Raw genomic sequence first — 19423 nt, forward strand, 5'->3', positions numbered from 1 at the left:
AGCCATAGATGGTGGAGTCCAAAAGAACGTACTAGGCAGGCAAAGTTGAGGTGAGCAGAGGGGACCCTTTCTCCTTCGGGAGGAGAGCGGAGAGGAGAGGAGAGAGAGAACATGGCTGCTTCCAGATTTCATTCTTCCTGGGCCTAAAGCTCTGCAGACCCTAAGGTTTTAGCCACACGGGTATAAATATGTGGCCTCTGCTCCCAGGTGAGCCACAACTCAGGTTAGAGGCTTGAAGCTAGGATTCCTGTCACCCTATGAATGTGGACAGCTAGTGGCAGGCTTGTACCAGCAGGGGGAGGGGAGTGAGGCGCTTTTGGTTTTCCATTTTCGTTTTTGGTTTTTCATTTTCATCTTTCACCTTGTCAGGCCTAGAAGCAGAACACATATGGAAATGAGGCAGATCGCTCAGCGAGGGCACAAGAGCCAACACTGCCACCTCCATTACTCTGCACACTGGAAATGCCTGTATTTTCCCTAGTGGTGCTGGGAATATCTCCAGCAATTCCCATCTCCTTTGTCTCCCTGCTGCTCTGAAGTCACTGAGAATTCTGTTTCCATTGTTGTGTTTGTTTTAGGAATAAACTGCGGAGTTAAGGAGCTTGCTGTCCCTGTGGAGAATGTGTTTTGAGAGCCTAAGTTATAGTCAAGGATTACCTCTACATAGATTATCCCCATAAGTAGTAATTAGGTTCTATAGGATCCTACTGAATTTGGGTTGAATGCAGATTTTTCAGTTTCGTGTTTTGGAGAAATGGGGGTTTGGAGTAAGCTGTCATAAACCTAAGGAAATGATGTATTAGTATGCTAGAAAGAGCAGTTTTTGGAGTCAGATGACTTGGGGTCAAGAGCCATCTTTACTGCATTGGATAAGTTATTGACCTCTCCAAGCCTCACTCTTCTCCCATCTGTGTAATGGAATAATATTTTCTTCTTCTCAAGATCATTCGTTGAGAAATAAGTAAGATAATGTATTTAATAACTACTCAGTAAATATTACTTTCCTTCCCAACTACCTTACTTCATGGGATATGTTTCAAATTTCAAATAACCAATTAATATATGAGCATTGGTTGGAAAGATTCTGATCCTTAGTTGGGAACTGCTTGTATTAACATATCGCAGCCCTGGATATAGTTCATCCTAGAGAAGTTTTCTAGTATTGCAAACTGTAGGTGGTTGTAAAATCAGTTGAATAAATTGTGACCAGCTTTTCTTTTTAATGAAATAATAGAACAGATTGTAAAATAGCACATGTGGTAAGGATATTGTTTCATGAAGCTTTTGTTTCAGCTTTCAGTTTTTCACCATCGAGTATAATGTTAGCTGTGGGTTTGTCATATATGCACTTTAATACGTCAAGGTACATTCCTTCCATACCCACTTTACTGAGAGTTTTTATCATAAATGGGTGTTGAATCTTGTCAAATGCTTTTTCTGCATCTATTGAGATGGTCATATGGTTTTCATACTTCGTTTTGTTAATGTGGTGTAGCACATTGATGGCTTTGTGCATGTTGGACCGCCCTGCCATCCCTGGGATAAATCCCACTTGATCATGGTGTATGATCCTTAATGTATTGTTGTATTTGGTTTGCCAATATTTTGTTGAGGATTTTTGCATCTGTGTTCAGTAGTGATACTGGTCTCTAATTTTCTTTTTGTGTGTTTTCTTTGTCTGGTTTTGGTATTAGGGTGATGTGGGCCTTGTAAAATAGTTAGGAAGCGCTCCTTCCTTTTCAACTATTTTTTGGAATAGTTTGAGAAGGATAGGTATTAATTCTTTGAATGTTTTGTAGAATTCACCTGTGAAGCCATCTGGCCCTGGAATTTTGTTTTGGGGGAGGTTTTTGATTACTGTTTCAATCTCTGCACCAGTGATCGATCTATTCAGATTTTGTTTCTTCATGATTCACTCTTGGAAGACTATATGATTCTAAGAATTCATCCATTCTTTCTAGGTTGTCCAATTTGTTGATGTATAGCTTGATCATGATATTCTCTTCTGATCCTTTGTACTTCTGTGGTATCTGTTGTTATTTCTCCTCTTTCATTTCTGAGTTTATTTATCATTACCTTCTCTCTTTTTTTCTTAGTGAGTCTAGCTAATGGTTTGTCAGTTTTGTTTATCTTTCAGAGAACCAGCTCTTAGTTTCATTGATCTTTTCTATTGTCTTTTCAGTCTCTTTCATTTATTTCTGCTCTGATCTTTAATATTTCCTTTCTTCAGCAGACTTTGGGCTTCATTTGTTCTTCTTTTTCTAGTTTCTTCAGGTGTAAGGTTAGAGTGTTTGATATTTTTCTTGTTTCTTGAGGTAGGCCTGTATTACTATAAACTTCCCTCTTAGTACCACTTTTGGTGCATCTCATAGGTGTTTTTTTTTTTTTTTTTTTTTTTTTTGCTGTACGCGGGCGTCTCACTGTTGTGGCCTCTCCCATTGCGGAGCACAGGCTCCGGACGCACAGGCTCAGCAGCCATGGCTCACGGGCCCAGCCGCTCTGTGGCATGTGGGATCTTCCCGGACCGGGGCACGAACCCGTGTCCCCTGCATCGGCAGGCGGACTCTCAACCACTGCGCCACCAGGGGAGCCCCCATCTCATAGGTTTTGGCATGTCAAAATTTCACTTTCATTTGTCTTCAGATAATTTTTATTTTTCCTTTGATTTCTTTGTTGACCCAATAGTTGTTCAGTAGCATGTTGTTCAGTCTCCACATATTTGTGATTTTTTTTCCCACCTTTCTTCTTGTAGTTGATTTCTGGTTTCATACCATTGTTATCAGAAAAGATGCTTGAGAAGTATGTTTTCTAAGTCTTGGCCTTCCCACTTGTTCCTAAGATCTGTTATATGTTAGAATATTTTATTTTATTTATTTAGTTAATTTTATAACAAGTTCTATTTTAGTTCTATTTTTTATTTTGATTCCTGACTAAGGACGTAAAGACATTGAATGGTTAGCATTAGCATCCTGAGACCCCAGAGCCAGAGTAGAAGTGTAGCCTTACTTTCATATAGGTAGAAGGAAGCACACGTCCCTCTGTTAAGTCAAGAGGCTCTTAGCTGACCTATAACTATCCTCATATTGCTAACCTAAACATTTTTTTGAGGCAATGTAGTATGATTATTATTGTTATAAACAAAGTACAAATTATACAATCAAGTGTGTATTTTCCCGTTCAAAGCAGTCCTCTTGGAAGTCTACATATTTATTTTAGCTCTGCTGCTATGGCTCAAAATGGACATGGAAATCCTCTTTCAGAATTGCATCTTTTTCCTTTGAATGTAGTTCAAGTTTTAGATATAGCCAAAAATCATTTGAGGCCAAATCTGATAGCTAATGTGGTTTTGGTTTAAGAAGAGGACATCACGGGCTTCCCTGGTGGCGCAGTGGTTGAGAGTCTGCCTGCCGATGCAGGGGACACGGGTTCATGCCCCCATCCGGGAAGATCCCACATGCCGCAGAGCGGCTGGGCCCGTGGGCCATGGCCACTGAGCCTGCGCGTCCGGAGCCTGTGCTCCGCAACGGGAGAGGCCACAACAGTGAGAGGCCCGCGTACCGCAAAAAAAAAAAAAAAAAAAAGAGGACATCATTGGCTAATATTGAATATTAGGTTTTTGGACTAAATTTGGTTGGTTCAGAGTAAAATAAGTATTTTTTGAGTACCTACTATGTCCAGGCACCGTGCTAGGTGCTGGCCTCTAAGAGCTTATGTGAAGACATTTCTCGACCTGGAGTTCCTAAAATATTTTGATGAAGGATAGCATCAGTGAAATGAGGGTTCAGCATTGAAGGACATCACACTAAAATGTCTGAGCCCATGTATATTTGTAAGAGTCTTACTACATTATAGTAACCTTGTATATAACTCACTAGAATGCACAACCAAATCAATTCATCAACAAAGTAAATGTTTTTGAGTGTGGGGCACTGTGGCAGGCAGCAGAAATATGAAAATGTAAACTCAAGGAGCTTAAAGTCTAGTGGGAAACAGACATATTCATCTAACCATGAAAAAAATACAAATGGTGTAACAGAGATACAAACAGAAAGCCGTGGAGAAGAGGAGGGTGCTGTCTGTTCCTTTAGAGTCAAATAGCAATGTGGACTTCATTGGACTTTTATTTTTCATTTAATTTTAGATTTAATGCATATTTGCCATACACTTTGTTCTGCAAACTTCAAGAAGTTAGATCCGGGCTTCCCTGGTGGCGCAGTGGTTGAGAGTCCGCCTGCCAACGCAGGGATCATGGGTTCGTGCCCCGGTCCGGGAAGATCCCACATGCCACACAGCGGCTGGGCCTGTGAGCCATGGCCGCTGAGCCTGCGCATCCGGAGCCTGTGCTCCGCAACGGGAGAGGCCACAACAGTGAGAGGCCCGCATAGCGCCAAAAAAAAAAAAAAAAAAAAAAAAAAAAGAAATGCAAAAGAAGTCAGACCCGAGGTAAAGGTGCTCTGGTGCCCTAGTTGAGGAAGGGGCGGAACTAAGCCAATAATCTGGTTCACCATCTGGAGATGGAAAGTCCAGAGGCAGTGCCGGGGGCATGGCTTTCAGTGGGCCTCAGTTCTTTGTGAGGTGCCGCTTTAGGGCTGCATACAATTTTATTTCTATTCAATTTGGATTTTAGAATATGAAGTGCCCTTTGAATATCTAGAGTTTAGTATTTTAGAGCTTAGGAAAAGAACACATACTGAGATCCTGGAGACCAGACGATGGCCTCAGGATGCCAATGTGTCTAATCTCTAAACAAAGCAAAAGGCAGAAGCTTTGATTGTGGAAATATGGAATTTTAAGTTACAAAATCCTACACACAAATTGGGCAATGTGATTGGCTGCTATCAGCTCCGCGCTACAGAGCCAGAGTCTGTAAATTTAAGAAACGCGTTAGTAAGCCCCACCTCACCACTGGAGTAATTACATTCAGGCAGGACCAAGGTGGAGGCTAGACCAACTCTGAAAGGTTTCACTCATTTCCAAGGGACTAACCTGAGTGCACAAGTTCACCCAGCTGGTAACAGGGATGGAACTCAAGCCCAGCCCAAATTTATCTTGGAAAAAATTCTGTTCTGTATGACATAAACAACTCGTCCCCAAGAGATTCAGAACCCTGAATAAAGAGGAAGAAGTATATAGGCCGCTGGCCCTACTGTGGGTTGCTGTGGTTCAAGGCAACATGTATCTAGCACATACACAACATAGGGACAAGGAAACATTTAGTAAGGGTAAGGCGAGGCTTGGCCCAACATGCTGGCAGAAACCCCACAGAGGCCAGCGGGAGTGCGTAAGGCTGTTTAGTGTCTTCGGTGCTGCTGCTTAAGATGTGCTGCCTTGTGCCACAGAGCATCTGGAAAGAAGATGTAGGAGAGTGACCACATCAGGCAGTAAAAAGCAGTTAGTGACAATGGAGACAAAAACACCATGATGACACCTGGAAGAGAAAAGGCAAACACTCAATTTTTATGAAGCTGTCTTATGTGTATTTTCCACCCTGTACTTCCCATTCCCATCTTTCCAGCCTTCAGTTTTTTGGTTTTTTTTTTGCTGTACGCAGCCCTCTCACTGTTGTGGCCTCTCCCGTTGCGGAGCACAGGCTCCGGACTCGCAGGCTCAGCCGCCACGGCTCCCGGGCCCAGCCGCTCCGCGGCATGTGGGATCTTCCCGGACCAGGGCACGAACTCGTGTCCCCTGCATCGGCAGGCAGACTCTCAACCACTGCGCCACCAGGGAAGCCTTGGCCTTCAGTTTTTACTCAGAGCCTAAGACACTAAAACCAATGACACGTGATCCCTGCCTTTGCAGAGTTTGTCCCTGTGTAACTAGACAATTACAATCTAATGCAATCTCAGGCTCCATTTTGTCAAATTCAGATCAGAAGTCAGTCTTAGCCAAGAATAAATCTGAGTTGCCCAGATCTCTTGTTAGAAAAAAAAAACAAAGAAAAAAAATATTCCTAATTGTTTCAAGTTTAACATGAGATAAGGGTCAATAAAATATTTTATGCATGCAGAAAAGAATTAACATAGCAGGCCTGAGACTGCTATCCTTAGAAAGGCCTGCTTGCAAGGTGGGCCTGGAAACTTGAATAGTGAACAGTTCCCTACACTGACACTTATAATATTCTGACTGCCTAGGACAGTTGGTTATTACCCCCCAGAATACAGATTTGTTGGTTGTCCTGCCTCCTCTGGAATGGAAATGCATGAGTGATCCTGTAATGGATACCGCTGTGATGTAGTAGAATGAACATGGGATTTGAAGTCCCAAGACATGGATTTAGAAAAGTCCATACTTTGCCACTTATCAGCAGTGTGACCTTGGGCAAGTCACCTAACTTTTAAAAGCCTGTTTATTACCTTAAGAGAGGAATAATAATGCCTCTCACCCTCTGTCATAATGAGATCGACTGGGTAATGTGTGAAGGAAATTTATGGAAGTACTACAAACGTGAGATATTATTCTTCCCCTTTAACTTTGTTGCAGAAGTCTGGAGAACAAGTAACAATGTGAGATTTAATAGCAGAAGCTAGCCCCACACAGGGCCAGTTTAGATGACAGGTGAGTTTAGCTTTGCATGCTTCAAAGTTGACCAAACCAACTTTGTCCCTGTGTTACCATATCAAACTCAATTACAAATGTCAACCAAAATCCCTACCAACCTGACTGTGGTAATACTTTGATGGAGATGCAATTCACATGAATTAACTATGTCACTTTGACATTTATGCCAAATCTCTTCATCTCCACTGCAACCATCACCTCTCATCTGACAAAAAGCTGGTTTTCCTACTTCTATTCTTAGTCTCCTACAATCTATTCTCTTCATTACAGTCCAAGTGATCGTTTAAAACTGTGGCTCAGAAATCCCTTCAAAGGCTTGTCATTTGCCTACAGGATCCAATCCCCAATCCTGCCCAGTCTGCTCACTTCGCCGGCCTCAGTCTGTCACAAGCCCTCTCTCAGCAAGTCCAGCCACACTGGTGCACTAATGCATCCGGCTGTTCTTGCCTCAGAGCATTCAAAAATTGTTTCCTTTTCTGAACCATCCTTCCCACCACTGGGCCAATCATCTTGCAGTTTTCATGTATTTTAAATTTTTTTCCAGTTTTATTGAGATATCATTGACATATAGCATTGTTATTAGTCCAAAGTGTAACAACAACGGTTTGATACTCGTATATATTGCAACATGATAACCATAATAAATTTACTTAATATCCGTCACCTCACATAGTTACACATTATTTCCCTGTGATGAGAACCTTTAAGATCTACTCTCTTAGCAACTTTCAAAAAGCCAATACAGTACTGTTAACTGTAGCTACCATGCTGTACATTACATGCCCGGAACTTGTCTTGTAACTGGAGTTTTTACCTTTTGACCACTTTAACCCAGATTTCGTTTAAATGTCACTTCCTTAAGGATCCTTTCCCATCCTTAAGGCATTCCAGTCTAAATTAGGTCACCCTCTGATGCCCTCTGAGAGCACCCTATAGTTTCACAGCACATCAAAACTATATATTTTTAGTTATTTCTGCCATGATTTGTTTGGTGTCTGTCTCCCCTATCGGACTGTAAATCCTGAGGCAGGAAGTATTTGTCTGGTTTACCGATTTGATTCCTAGCACCTCACATATGGTCAGTGTTCCCTAAATTTCTATTGAACTTAGTGACATCCAACAAATATTTATTGAGCATCTACTATGTGATTGGCACAATCCTAGGTACTAGGAATTATAGCACAAATAAAAAAGAATCTTCTATGGGGGGGTGGGCAGGTTTAGTGTGTATAGACAACAAACAAGTAAATATACATCAGGTGATGATAAATTCTATGGAGAAAAGTAAAGCAGGGTGAAACAGAGGGGGAATGTGGGGACGAGGTACAGGGTAGCAATGAGCAGCAGTGACAATAAATGATCACTAGTGACATTTAAGAGCAGTATTTTCACTCACCTCCCAGATAGACCATTTTTTTCCAGTTCTCAGACTCCAGGATTTCGTCATGTGGGTAGTAGCTCTCGTCCATCATGAATAGAATCATGAATGTGGCCATGCAAGAGAGAATGAATGTGTTGCCTTTGGTCAGGAGGGAGGTGGAGGCCAAAACACAGGAAGCATAGGGGCAGGGTAGACCCTTGTATGTGAAGGGAACGCCTGCAGGGAAAGAAAAGATGGGGTTTGCTTCACTGCTCTAAAGCACCCACCAGAGGAAGCCCTTCTCTCTTTGGGTCTTCCCTGCCCCACATTCCAAATCCCCTAATCCCAGGGCAGTGGCCAGCCAGAAAGCACTTAGTTATTTAGAGATGATGTGTGGGTTTTGCACTAGATCCTCAAGGTAGAGCAGGCAGCTAGGACCAGGCCTATGCCTTGGCCCCTAGGAAGCCTCTGTAGAGGGGTCCTTTGAGATCTTTCTGTCTGCATCTGCAATCCCTTGCGTTGTGAACTTAGGCAAGGTAATTACCCTCACCAGAGTTCAGTTTCTCCATCTGTTATGGGAAACTGGAGTATGACCTCTAGTTCTAGAGTCTGTGAATTCATATGCTCCATCCAAAGGTCACACTACAAGAAAAAGGCACAGCTGGTTCAAGAACCAAGGGTTCCCGCCCCCTAGAACAGGTCTCTGCCAATGCAGCCTTCAGTCTCCATTGGGCCCAGAGCAGGGGAGAAGGAAGGAAGGGGGTCTCCGTAAAATGAAGGAAAGGAGTCAATTACTGCACCTCACGCTTCCGGCATCCAACAGCTTCTCCCCTCCATGGTTCCCTACCCTCAGCCATAAGGCTGGCTTCCACTCACCAGCTGAATAGAAACAGAGGCGGACTGAAATAGCCAACACATAGATGATGGCCAGGAAGCCATTCAGAGGCCCATCCATGCCTAGAAGCAGGGCTGAGGCCAGGCCAAAGGTGGTGAAGACAGCAAAGTCATTCAGCTTGGCTCCTGTTCCAGAAGGCCAAGGTTAGAAGAACTTACACTCATATGTCTTATACTTTAGTCCCTTCTAGTGGGGGAGCTGGAGTGAGGACAAGCCGGATCCTGTTTGTCAGGTCCCTGAGGGGCCAGAGGGCAACAGCTGCTCCCCAGGGGGGCCTGTTGATCAAAGACTAGGATCTCCTTCTGGCTCTGCCTCAAACTGACCACATGGCCTTAGACAAGTCTTTCCCTGTCGAGGTCTTAGTTTTCCCATCCTTTAACACGCAAGGGTTGGACCACAATTGGGAACGTATCGATAAGCTGTGGAACCCTTTTTTTCCAAGCAAAATCTTGCATGGAAATATTTTGTCATATTTTAAACCAGCAGTTCTGCTTGGGGTAATTTTTCATTTCCCCACTCCCCCGTGACCACAACCACCACTCCCACTCCCAGATCCGCCCTGAAGAGAGAGACGGGGCAGATAAGCCCACTGAAGGCCAGGACAAAGACAGCCAGCGATCAATAAGCGAACCAGCAGAGGAGCTAGATCTAGACTGTGGGGCTCACAAACTCCTGTTCAAGGGCTGCTTCTGCTACACTCAGAGGGATGTGAACAGGAGTGGTGACTCAAGGAAGCCTGCTGTATTTCAGAGGATGGAGAAGCTGACCTGAATGGGTGCTCCTGGGGTCAGGGATTATGAGTCTGAGGCCTGGACTCACCTGATGTGGAGCAGATGTTGAGGTGTCTCGTCATTGCCCCGATAGCCATGTCTAATAGAAAGCTGACCAGAAGCATCCAGGAGGCACAGGGGGACTTCCTAAAATGCAGGCCAGCAGGCCCCAAAGGGCGGCTCTTTCATAGTCTCCACTGGACTCCACCCCCCTCCCGCTATATGCTTCCTACGCTAGCATACATACACACACCCCTACGTGTTCCCCACACTCACATCCTTTCTGATATGTGCTGCTTTACACACACACACACACACACACACACACACACACACACCCTCACACATATCTACATCCCTTCCATACTCATTCTCAACCCACAGTCTTAAAGGGGTGCCCTCAACCCCCTCGCCAATCACCAAGGTCCCTTTCAGTTCTAAATTCCAGGCACATTCAGTGGCAAGGGGGGTCCTAGGCCTTAGTCCAGCCTCTACAACCATCTCAGATAAACCACTCCTCCTTCCTAGGTCTCTGTTCCTCCATCTATAAAATGAAGGGTTTGTACCAAATGATTTATTTAATAAGTATAGGCCTATTTAGATTATCTGTTTCTCCTAGGGTGAGTTTTGGTAGCTTGTATCTTCTAAGGAGTTGGTCTGTTTCATCTAGGCTATGAAGTTTGTGGACATAGAGCTGTTCACAATATTCCTTTCCTATGCTTTTAATGTCCGTGTAATGATTCCTCCACTTTCATTTCCGACACTGGTAATTTGTGTCTTGTCTTTTTTTTTTGGTTAGCCTGCCTAGAGGTTTATTGATTTTATTGATCTTTTCAAAGAACCAGGTTTTGGTTTCATTGATTTTTTTTTAATGGATTTCTTGTTTTCGATTTCATTGATTTCTGCTCTAATTTTTATTATTTCTTTCCTTCTGCTTACTGTGGATTTAATTTGCTCTTCTGTTTCTAGTTTCCTAAGGTGGAAGCTTACATAATTGATTTTAGATCTTCCTTCTTTTCCATTTTTTCTAAGACTTTATTTTTTTAGGGAAGTTTTAGGTTTACAACAAAATTGAGAAGAATACAGAGATTCCCATATACCCCTTAGCCCCACATATGCATAGCCTCTCCCATTATCAACATCACTCACCAGAATGGTGCATTCTGGCCTTGGTACATACCAAGGATGAACCTACACTGACACGCTGTAGTCACTCAAAGTCCATAGTTTACCTTAGGGCTCACTCTTGGTGTTATACGTTCTATGGTTTTGTATAAAAGTATAATGATATATATATATCCATCATTATAATATCATATAGAGCATTTTCATTGCCCTAACAATCCTCTGTGCTCTACCTATTTACGTCTTCCTAAACCCCTCTGGAAACTACTGATCTTTTTATTGTCTCCATATTTTTGGACACATATTTTCTTTTCCAGAATGTCATATAGTTGGAGTCATATAACATGTAGCCTTTTGGGATTGGCTTCTTTCACTTAATAATATGCATTTAATGTTCCTCCATGTCTTCTTAGGGCTTGATAGCTCATTTAACACTGAATGATATTCCATTGTCTGGATGTACCACAATTTATCCATTCATCTACTGAAGGACATCTTTGTTGCTTCCAAGATTTGGCTATTATGAATAAAACATCATAAACATCCAAGTACAGGTTTTGAACGTAGTTTTCAATTCATTTGGATAAATACCAAGGAGTGTGATTGCTGGATTATATGGTAAGAGTATGTTTAGTTTTGTAGGAAACCACCAAACTGTCTTCCAAAGTAGCTGTACCATTTTGCATTCCCACCAGCAATGAATGAGGGTTCTTGTTGCTCCACATCCTCAGCAACATTTGTTGCTATCAGTGTTCTGGATTCTGGTCCTTCTAATAGGTGTATGGTGGTATCTCATTGCCATTTAATTTGCATTTCCCTGATGATATATGATGTGGAGTATCTCTTCATATGTTTAAATGCCATCTGGATATCTTCTTTGGTGAGATGTCTGTTAAGGTCTTTGGCCCTTTTTTAATTGGGTTGTTTTCTTATTGATGAGCGTAAAGCTTTGTATATTTTGGACTGTAGTTCTTTATTGGATGTATTTTTGCAAATATTTTCTCCCAGTGTGTGGCTTGTCTTCTAGTTCTCTTGATGTGGTCTTTTACAGAGCAGATTTCTTTTCTAATATATGCATTCAATGCTATAAATTTCCCTCTAAGTACTGCATTTACTGCATCTCACAAATTATGATAAGTTGTATTTTCACGTTCTTTTAGTTCAAAATATTTTTTAAAAATTTCTCTTGAGACTCCTTTTTTATCTATGTATTATTTAGAAGTGAGTTGTTTAACCTCCATTTATTTTGGAATTTTCTAGTTATTTTTCTGTTATTAATTTCTAGTTTAACTCCATATGGCCTCAGAGCATACTTTGTATGATTTCTATTTTCTTTAATTTGTTAAGGTATGTCTTACAGACCAGAATGTGGTCTATCTTGGTGATCGTGAGAAGAATGTGTATTCTGCTACTGTTGGATGAAGTATGCTATAAATATCAATTAGATCCAGTGGATTGATGGTGCTGTTCAATTCAACTATATCCTTACTGATTTTCTGCCTGCTGGATCTATCAATTACTGATAAAGGGGTATAGAAATATCCAACTATGATAATACAGTCATCAGTTTCTGCTTGTAGTTATATCAGTTTTTGTCTCATGTATTTTGATGCTCTGAATGACTTCTAAGATACCTTTCAGACCCTACATTCAAGGATTCTATGTTTCTTTCCAGCACATGCTCCCAGACTCCTGAAATCAGCTACCACAATCTCAGACCAAACTGCCCTAGGAGGCCATACGCAAGTTGACACCCTGACTGCAATGCTTGGGTGGCCCAGCAGAAGCAAACAGAGAGCCTGACCCCAGACCTCAGCTGTCCCCAAACAACCTTAGTATTTCCTTTGTTTAGACCCATACCTATGTGTCTAAAGGGAATTGGGCCCACTATTATGGCATAAAAACTACACTCCTAGAAGATTAGGTTGAACTAAGAAGACAGCGATTTTCTGCTGCAGGTATATGTTATTTGCATTATAAAGGACTTATCTTTAAAGAGCTGATTTCCCAAAGCCATTGAAATATGATTCAATTTATAGAAACATAATTTGCCTACAGCTTTTTTGGGGGGGCCATATACATGTCTCAGAGTTTCCAGAACAGTGCTAATTTCAAATATTCTGCCGGATCATATGCTCTAATTTAACAATCAAAAAAATTTAATGGTCGCCTGCCTACCCAAGGATTGTGCAAAGGCTACCAGAACAGAAATCTCAAAATCTCTTGATTTTCTCATAAAACCATTCTAGATTGACATAGCTGGAAGGAACTATAGAGATCATAGTGTGAGCTGCTTGTTTTAAAGATGGAGAAACTGAGGCTCAGGATATGACCTAGCTAAGGTCACATATCAGGCTGGTGGTAGAACTGAGGCCAGGATCTTGACCCCTTGACTCCCAACCTACTGCACTCTCTCCTGCCCCCAGTTGATCTGTACGCCTCAGAGCTTGGCTCTCTGGACTCCTCACTCCTTCCCTCATGCCATTGGCTCCAGCTCTTGGCTAAGAGCTTGCTGGGCCCCAGACCTACTTGCAGAAACTGCAGAAGATGGATAAGAGCCCCAGGATCATGTTGGCCACGGACAAGGCACTGGCAACATCCTTCCAGGAAAATTCATTCATCTGGGCGTGGCTCTGCTCTTTGGTCAGGAAGAAACTGGTGTGCTGACCTGGGGCCCAGGGGAGAGGGACAAGGAGTTGTCAAGGTCAAAGAGTCCCAAAAGAGGTTCCCAGGGACCCAGTAGCTCCTGTTCCCCTAGACCTCATCCCAGAGCTGCGCCCTCCCAACATGGTTTCATATTGGTAGATGGAGGAGACCCAGGAGGTAAGACAAAGGTGCTGAAGATGAGCGCCTGGGGAAGTTCAATAGCAAAGTGAGTGAACCAGCACGACCATAGCTTCCACCCCTCTATGACTACACCCCTTGCCCTACAGCACAGACCTCCCTCTAGCCCATATGCTGACCCTCCTGGCACTCCCATGGTCCAGGGTCCAAGGGGTATGCGCCCTTCCCCCATCTGAGAGATGAGCCCTTGTCATAGAGACCTTTATCATAAATGAGCCCTCCTTTTTTTTTTTTAATTATAAAGCTACTTTTAATACTTTGGAGTGAGCCCCACAGGAACAAAAACACTGGGAAGGGGTAACCCCCTCACCCCCAGGAGTGGCCCAGGGGGAGAGAGGCCACCTGAAGGGAAGGAAGCACAAAGGGCCCGCTGCAGACTCAGGCTCCTTTGTCCTGGAGGCCACGCTCACTCCCTCAGAAAGACAGGGCTGTGGCTGAGGTGCCCCAAGTGTTAACAGGGGAAGAGATGAGCAACAGAAAATGAATATGGACAGCGCTAAATAATTCACATGGCACTCCCACCACGTTCTCTCTTCTGATCCTGACAACCTTAGGAGATGGTGCTATAATTCTCCCCGTTTCATGAATGAGGGAACTGAGGTCCTGAGAAATGTAGGTATTTGCTCAAAGTCACACATTAGGTGAGGAGAATCAATCCCTCCTGTTTTATTTATTTATTTTCGGTACGCGGGCCTCTCACTGTTGTGGCCTCTCCTGTTGTGGAGCACAAGCTCCGGACGCGCAGGCTCAGCGGCCATGGCTCACGGGCCCAGCTGCTCCGCGGCATGTGGGATCTTCCTGGACCGGGGCACGAACCCGCGTCCCATGCATCGGCAGGAGGGCTCTCAACCACTGCGCCACCAGGGAAGCCCAATCCCTCCTGTTTGATTCTAAATCTGGTGCTTCTTAAAGGGGGCATAATCTCAGCAGCAGGAGGTTTGTGGGGTAGGAGGTTTGTGCGGGCAATGAGGGAGCTCGGATGGCCAGTCTGGCTGGGCAGCTACGGCCTCCCCGTGCAGGAGTAGGCCCTGCCCAGGCCTCCTCCCTTCCCTCAGCCTCTCTCAGCAGCAGGGAATCAGCTGGCCCTGGCCATTTTCACAGTCTCTCTGTGTCCGTTTTCACTCTAAGACCAAACATGTGCACTCCTTACACATACACTGTCTGTGAAACTTTCTTTTGGAGAAAGAGCCCCAGCGTTCTCTGAAACAGGGAGGCCCCACTGGTTGTAAACACACTACCCACAAATAGCAATCCTGCACGTGAGTAAAATGTACAAGTTCCAAGGTGTTTTCTCATTTAATCCCCACTCATTTTCGAGGTGAGGAAGCTGAGACTCTGCCTCCATACAGCCCCTCTGTACAGCCCCAGGCCCTTCTGGTCTGGGCAAGAGCTAAGACAAATCATGGTCCTTTCCCATAAATACTGCCACCAGTATGTCAGAGGCTGAGAGGGGGCCGGACTTGGAATTTGGGGCTGGGAGTTTATCAGGCAGCACGGTGGAGCTAACTGCTCCCATAGGCCAGCTTCATTCACCAAGGGTATCAGTAGCTACAATGCCAAAGCCACTGGGACTCCTGAGACCTTGTCATGCCAGGTCCCCTCAAAACCTAAGACAGGGAAGCAATGCTAGTCCGAGAAATCTGGGATGGGAGGGGGGCAAAGGATTGGATGCCTGCTCCCTCCCTATCAACCCTTCCCTCCTGGTCTGTCTTGAGTCTCAGGGCTGACCCGAGCAAGACCAAGCACCTCTGTTCCAGCCTAGTCTGCACCTGGAAGAGCAGCATCCCAGCATCTCAGAGGCAGTCAGCAGATACCTGGGGTGTGTCCACCAAGTACGAGACACACCTCATCTATACTACTACATGGTTTGGTTTTTTGGTTTTTTTTCTTTTGTGGTACGTGGGCCTCTCACTGTTGTGGCCTCTCCCGTTGCGGAGCACAGGCTCCGGACGCACAGGCTCAGCGGCCATGGCTCACGCGCCCAGCCACTCCACGGCATGTGGGATCTTCCCGGACCGGGGCACGAACCCGCATCCCCTGCATCCGCAGGCGGACTCTCAACCACTGAGCCACCAGTGAAATCCCTGGTTTTTTTTTTAATTAATGTGCAATTAATTGTCTACTATAGTATCTCTTTCATTCACAAAGCACTTTCACCTCTGTGGTTTCCAATGGCCCTGTGAGGTCTGCCAGGTAAGGCAAAGAAGACTCACAGAGGGGAAGAACCTTGTTCAAGGTCACACTGGAAGTGGCAGAACAAGACTTCCAACTTCACCGTAAGTGTTCTTTCTTGTGTACTCTGCTGTCTACCAACCAACAGGACTGATCGTAGTATTCGTTGTAAGCTCAGACTGAGCAAGGTGCTGGGGAAAGCCCTCGGTCCCTGCCTGGACCATGGAATTTACAGTCTGTTCAGGAACACAAGACTCATGCATGCCTGTGGAGACTTACAGACAGTTCATGGTGGTAACTCATCTTAACAATGGGGAAACTGAGGTTTCAGAACAGTTAAGCAACTTGTTCCAGCAAATGGTGGAGCTGGGATTGGAACTGGGCCTCCTCTTTCCCAATTAAAAGCCGTTTGCAGCACAGGCCCCAGGTATGGAAGGTTGTGGAGCTGAGAGTAAGAGCTGTTGAAATTTAGAGAAAAAAGGAAAAATCCATTCATTCAGCACTTGGTCTTGGGACAGAGAAGATTAAGACCTGGTCTCATCTCTCAAAAAGCTCAGTCTGGCAGAGGCATTCAACCCTGCACAAAAGAGGAGGTGACAAGGCTGCTGAGGGAGCACAGAAGAGGGGCCCCACCTGTCAGGGGGCTCAGAGGAGGCGTCTCAGAGGAGGGGGTCAGAGCTGAGGCCTTGCCCAGCAGTGGCCTGCAAGACTAGCTCATGTCACTCCCCGGCTCCTCGGAAGCCATCAGTGGCTCCCCAACACCCTCAGGATGGAGTCCAGCTCCTTCATGTGGTATGCAAGCCCTTCATGACGAAGCCTGCTCGACTCTCAGCCTCCTCTCTCCATCGCCCCATGACCCCTTCTCTGCCCCGCTCTGGTCTTGGGTTGGGTGGTGGGCCTCTTTGGGAAGCCTGACACCCCCTCAAGTCTTGAGCTGCTCCTCCTCTGCACTGCCACATCTGCTTGTGCTCGCCGCGTGACACTTGGCACTCTGTATTGGCACCGCCTATGTGGTCTTCCTTCTGTACTACAGGGGAAGGAACTTGAGTGCCGACCGAGGTCCCCTGTGCCCGGCATGAGGCCTGACAACAGAAGTTGTTCAATGATTGTTAAATTAATAGAGCACTCTGGTGCTTGCCCGAGATCCTCTCCCTGCACGGAATCACTCCAAGCCTGTCTAGTCTGTCCTGTGAGAAGCCTTCTCAAGTGAACAATGCAGCCCCTCAGCACACCCAGCATCTACCCAACGTTTATGAGCTTTATTTGCCGATGCCTGCTGTGCGCCAGGCCTGTGTGTTCTGGGCACCCTCAGGAGGCTGGGAGTCTGGTAGGGGAGGCAGATGTGTGTAGGGACGGTGACGGCAGTGTGGCAACTCTGGTTGGACAAGGGGATGTCCGGTTGCTGAGGGTGTCCAGGGAAGACTAAGTCTGGGGTGGGGGCAGGGGAAGGCTTGGCCAATGTGATATTTACGGAGGGTCTCCGGGCATAAACAAAGGGGGGTGCTTCCTGGCAAAGGAAATTGCAAGGGCGCAAGCCCAATGAGGAGGCTGGGTCTCAGGGAGACAGGGCTGCCGGGAGGCAAAGCCGGCAGGGAGGCCACAGTTGTGATAGCTGCTGTGAACTTGCCTTGCCGCTGGGCGGGCAGTGATGTTTATTTGGTAAGGGGGTGTCTTGATCAGATGTGGGTTGGGGGTGGAGGGTCGTCTCGAGGGGAGAGGCTGAAGAAAAGGAAACCAACCAGCCATGCGACTGGTGAGTGAGGAGAACGAGGTGAGCGAGCAGAAATGTCCGACGCTGGGGCTGCTAGCGGAAGAAAAGGGGAGAGTTGCGTGGGACCCGGCGATTTCTCACGAGAGGCAAGGCGTGGCGAAGTCGGTGCCTTGCCTGGAAACCCGCGCAACGTTGGAGCGAGAAGGCCCCGGGCGGCGCTCCCCCGCGGGCGGTGAGCCACGCGCACAGCCCCTCGAGTTAGAAACGCCCCGCCCCCCACTGGCCGCCCCCAATCCATCCCGCCACCCTAGAGGCCAACAGCCCGACAGGGAGCCGGCCTCCTCCCGACGCCGGTCTGTCCGAGCTGGAGACACCGGCGCTCCCCTCCTCGCCCCTCCCCTGCCGGCTGTGCCGCGTCGGTCCTGGACAACAGCGATGGCGACGACGCCCAGGCGAAAAGATGGAAGAGACGGAGCCAGACGGAGCCGGGGCTGGGCGCCCGCGCTTCGGAACAGCTCCTTCTCCCCAGGGCCGTGGTCGCCGACAGCACCCTGGGGGAGGCGCGTGCGACGCTGCGGCTGCTTACCTGGGGACCAGACATTCTTAGATGGGGTGGGGGCCCGCACTCCTTCCCCGCTTCCTGGGCGGTGGAGAGGGGCCAGCCCAGGAGAGGGAGAGCCGCGCCGTCCCAAGCCTCTCACCACCCACCCTCGGCTGTTAGCTCACAATCCCCGAGGGGCAGGGGAGGGGCCACGGGGCTTTAGTTGGCAGGAAGAGGGGCCTCAGTTTGCCGGGGAGCCCTAGGTCTTGCAGCGGCGCGGCAGGGGGAATGGAGGGATCTGAGAGGAGGGGACTAGTCTAACATGGGGAGCGTGGGCAGGCTTGGCAGGAGAAGAGACCAGAGTGCCCGGCGTGTGGGAGGGAGGTGGGCTGCAAGGGAGTTGCGGGGAGATGAGGCTGTAAAGGGATGCTGGGGTCCAGACTGTGAAGGGCCCCTAGAATGTAAGCCCCCTCCGTGTGGGCAGGGCGTTCGCTGTGCTCGGTGCACTGCTGTATCTTCGTGCCCATAAGAACGCTTAGGCATAAAGTACGTCCCCAGCCCCCATACCTGTTGGATCAATGACAAGCTGAGTAGTTGACACTCAGTCCTGAAAACAGGAGATTTTAAGTAGGGAAGTGACATGGTCAGGTTGGTTTAGAAAGATTATCCTGGCAGCCAGCATGGAGGAAGGCTGTGTAACACTGCATGAGCTGAGGGGGGCTGGAGCAAAGACATACTGTTGGACAGCAGCAGAAAGGAATGAGAAGTAGTCGGACCAGGAGCCACTGTGAGATGGAATGTCAAGAGTGTGGGAGAGGAGTGAGAGGCAGGAGGCAAGAGCCTCTCTGAGGCGTTTAGGTTCCGCAACTGGATGAATATGTGCCACAGAGAGAAACGTGTTAGTACTGGGTAGGATCCCAAGCACCAGTTCTAATACCTGCCCCACTTTCTCCGACCTACCCAGTTGCTAAGTTCCAGCAGCAATAGCTTCCAGGGCCCCACAGAATATGCGAAGAGAAGGGGTGGAGCTAGGAGGTCAAGTGACTCTGCTTCACCTTGCAGCCTGGAGGGGGAAGAGAAGTAGAGGACCTAGCCTGTCCCGAGTGGCTACTAGCCACTGGGCACTGTGCTCAATGCTTTACAGACGTTATAGTCATCTTACTGGATTTTCTCAAATGCCCCTGATGTTAGTATTAGCATTCCCATTCTCCAGAAGAGGAAATGGCATTACTCGATTTTACTGAAGGTTACACCGTTATTAATTAGTGGATCTGAGACCTGAACACAGTTTGACACTGAAGTCACACCTAAAGTGTCTGAGAAACTAAAAGGGAGAATCAGGATGGAAGCAACTTCAGCTGTGCTGGGAGTCCAAGCCCAAGAGTCAGGTCAGCTCCTTTCTATCATTTGTATTTCTCTTCATTTTTCCAGGCGACATGGACCGTTA

General features: G+C 46.5%; 1 protein-coding gene across 2 annotated transcripts; it reads right to left on the reverse strand.

Annotated features, from left to right (window-relative positions):
• Positions 1–3636: 3636 nt before the first annotated feature.
• Positions 3637–19312, reverse strand: TMEM269 (transmembrane protein 269). 2 transcript variants are annotated; one of them, XM_073791174.1, is made up of 6 exons: positions 18937–19312; positions 13238–13376; positions 9633–9730; positions 8795–8938; positions 7955–8155; positions 3637–5428 (listed from the first exon to the last, which is right to left on the reverse strand). In XM_073791174.1, the coding sequence occupies exons 2-6, from the start codon at positions 13327–13329 to the stop codon at positions 5292–5294; spliced, it is 672 nt and encodes a 223-aa protein (XP_073647275.1). In that variant the 5' UTR covers positions 13330–13376; positions 18937–19312; the 3' UTR covers positions 3637–5291. The 2 variants fall into 2 exon arrangements, with proteins under 2 accessions (XP_073647275.1, XP_073647268.1); XM_073791167.1 differs by lacking the exon at positions 18937–19312 and adding an exon at positions 18022–18930.
• Positions 19313–19423: the final 111 nt, after the last annotated feature.

The sequence above is a fragment of the Tursiops truncatus genome, chromosome 1 (assembly GCF_011762595.2).
Source record: "Tursiops truncatus isolate mTurTru1 chromosome 1, mTurTru1.mat.Y, whole genome shotgun sequence".
Taxonomy (NCBI): domain Eukaryota; kingdom Metazoa; phylum Chordata; class Mammalia; order Artiodactyla; family Delphinidae; genus Tursiops; species Tursiops truncatus.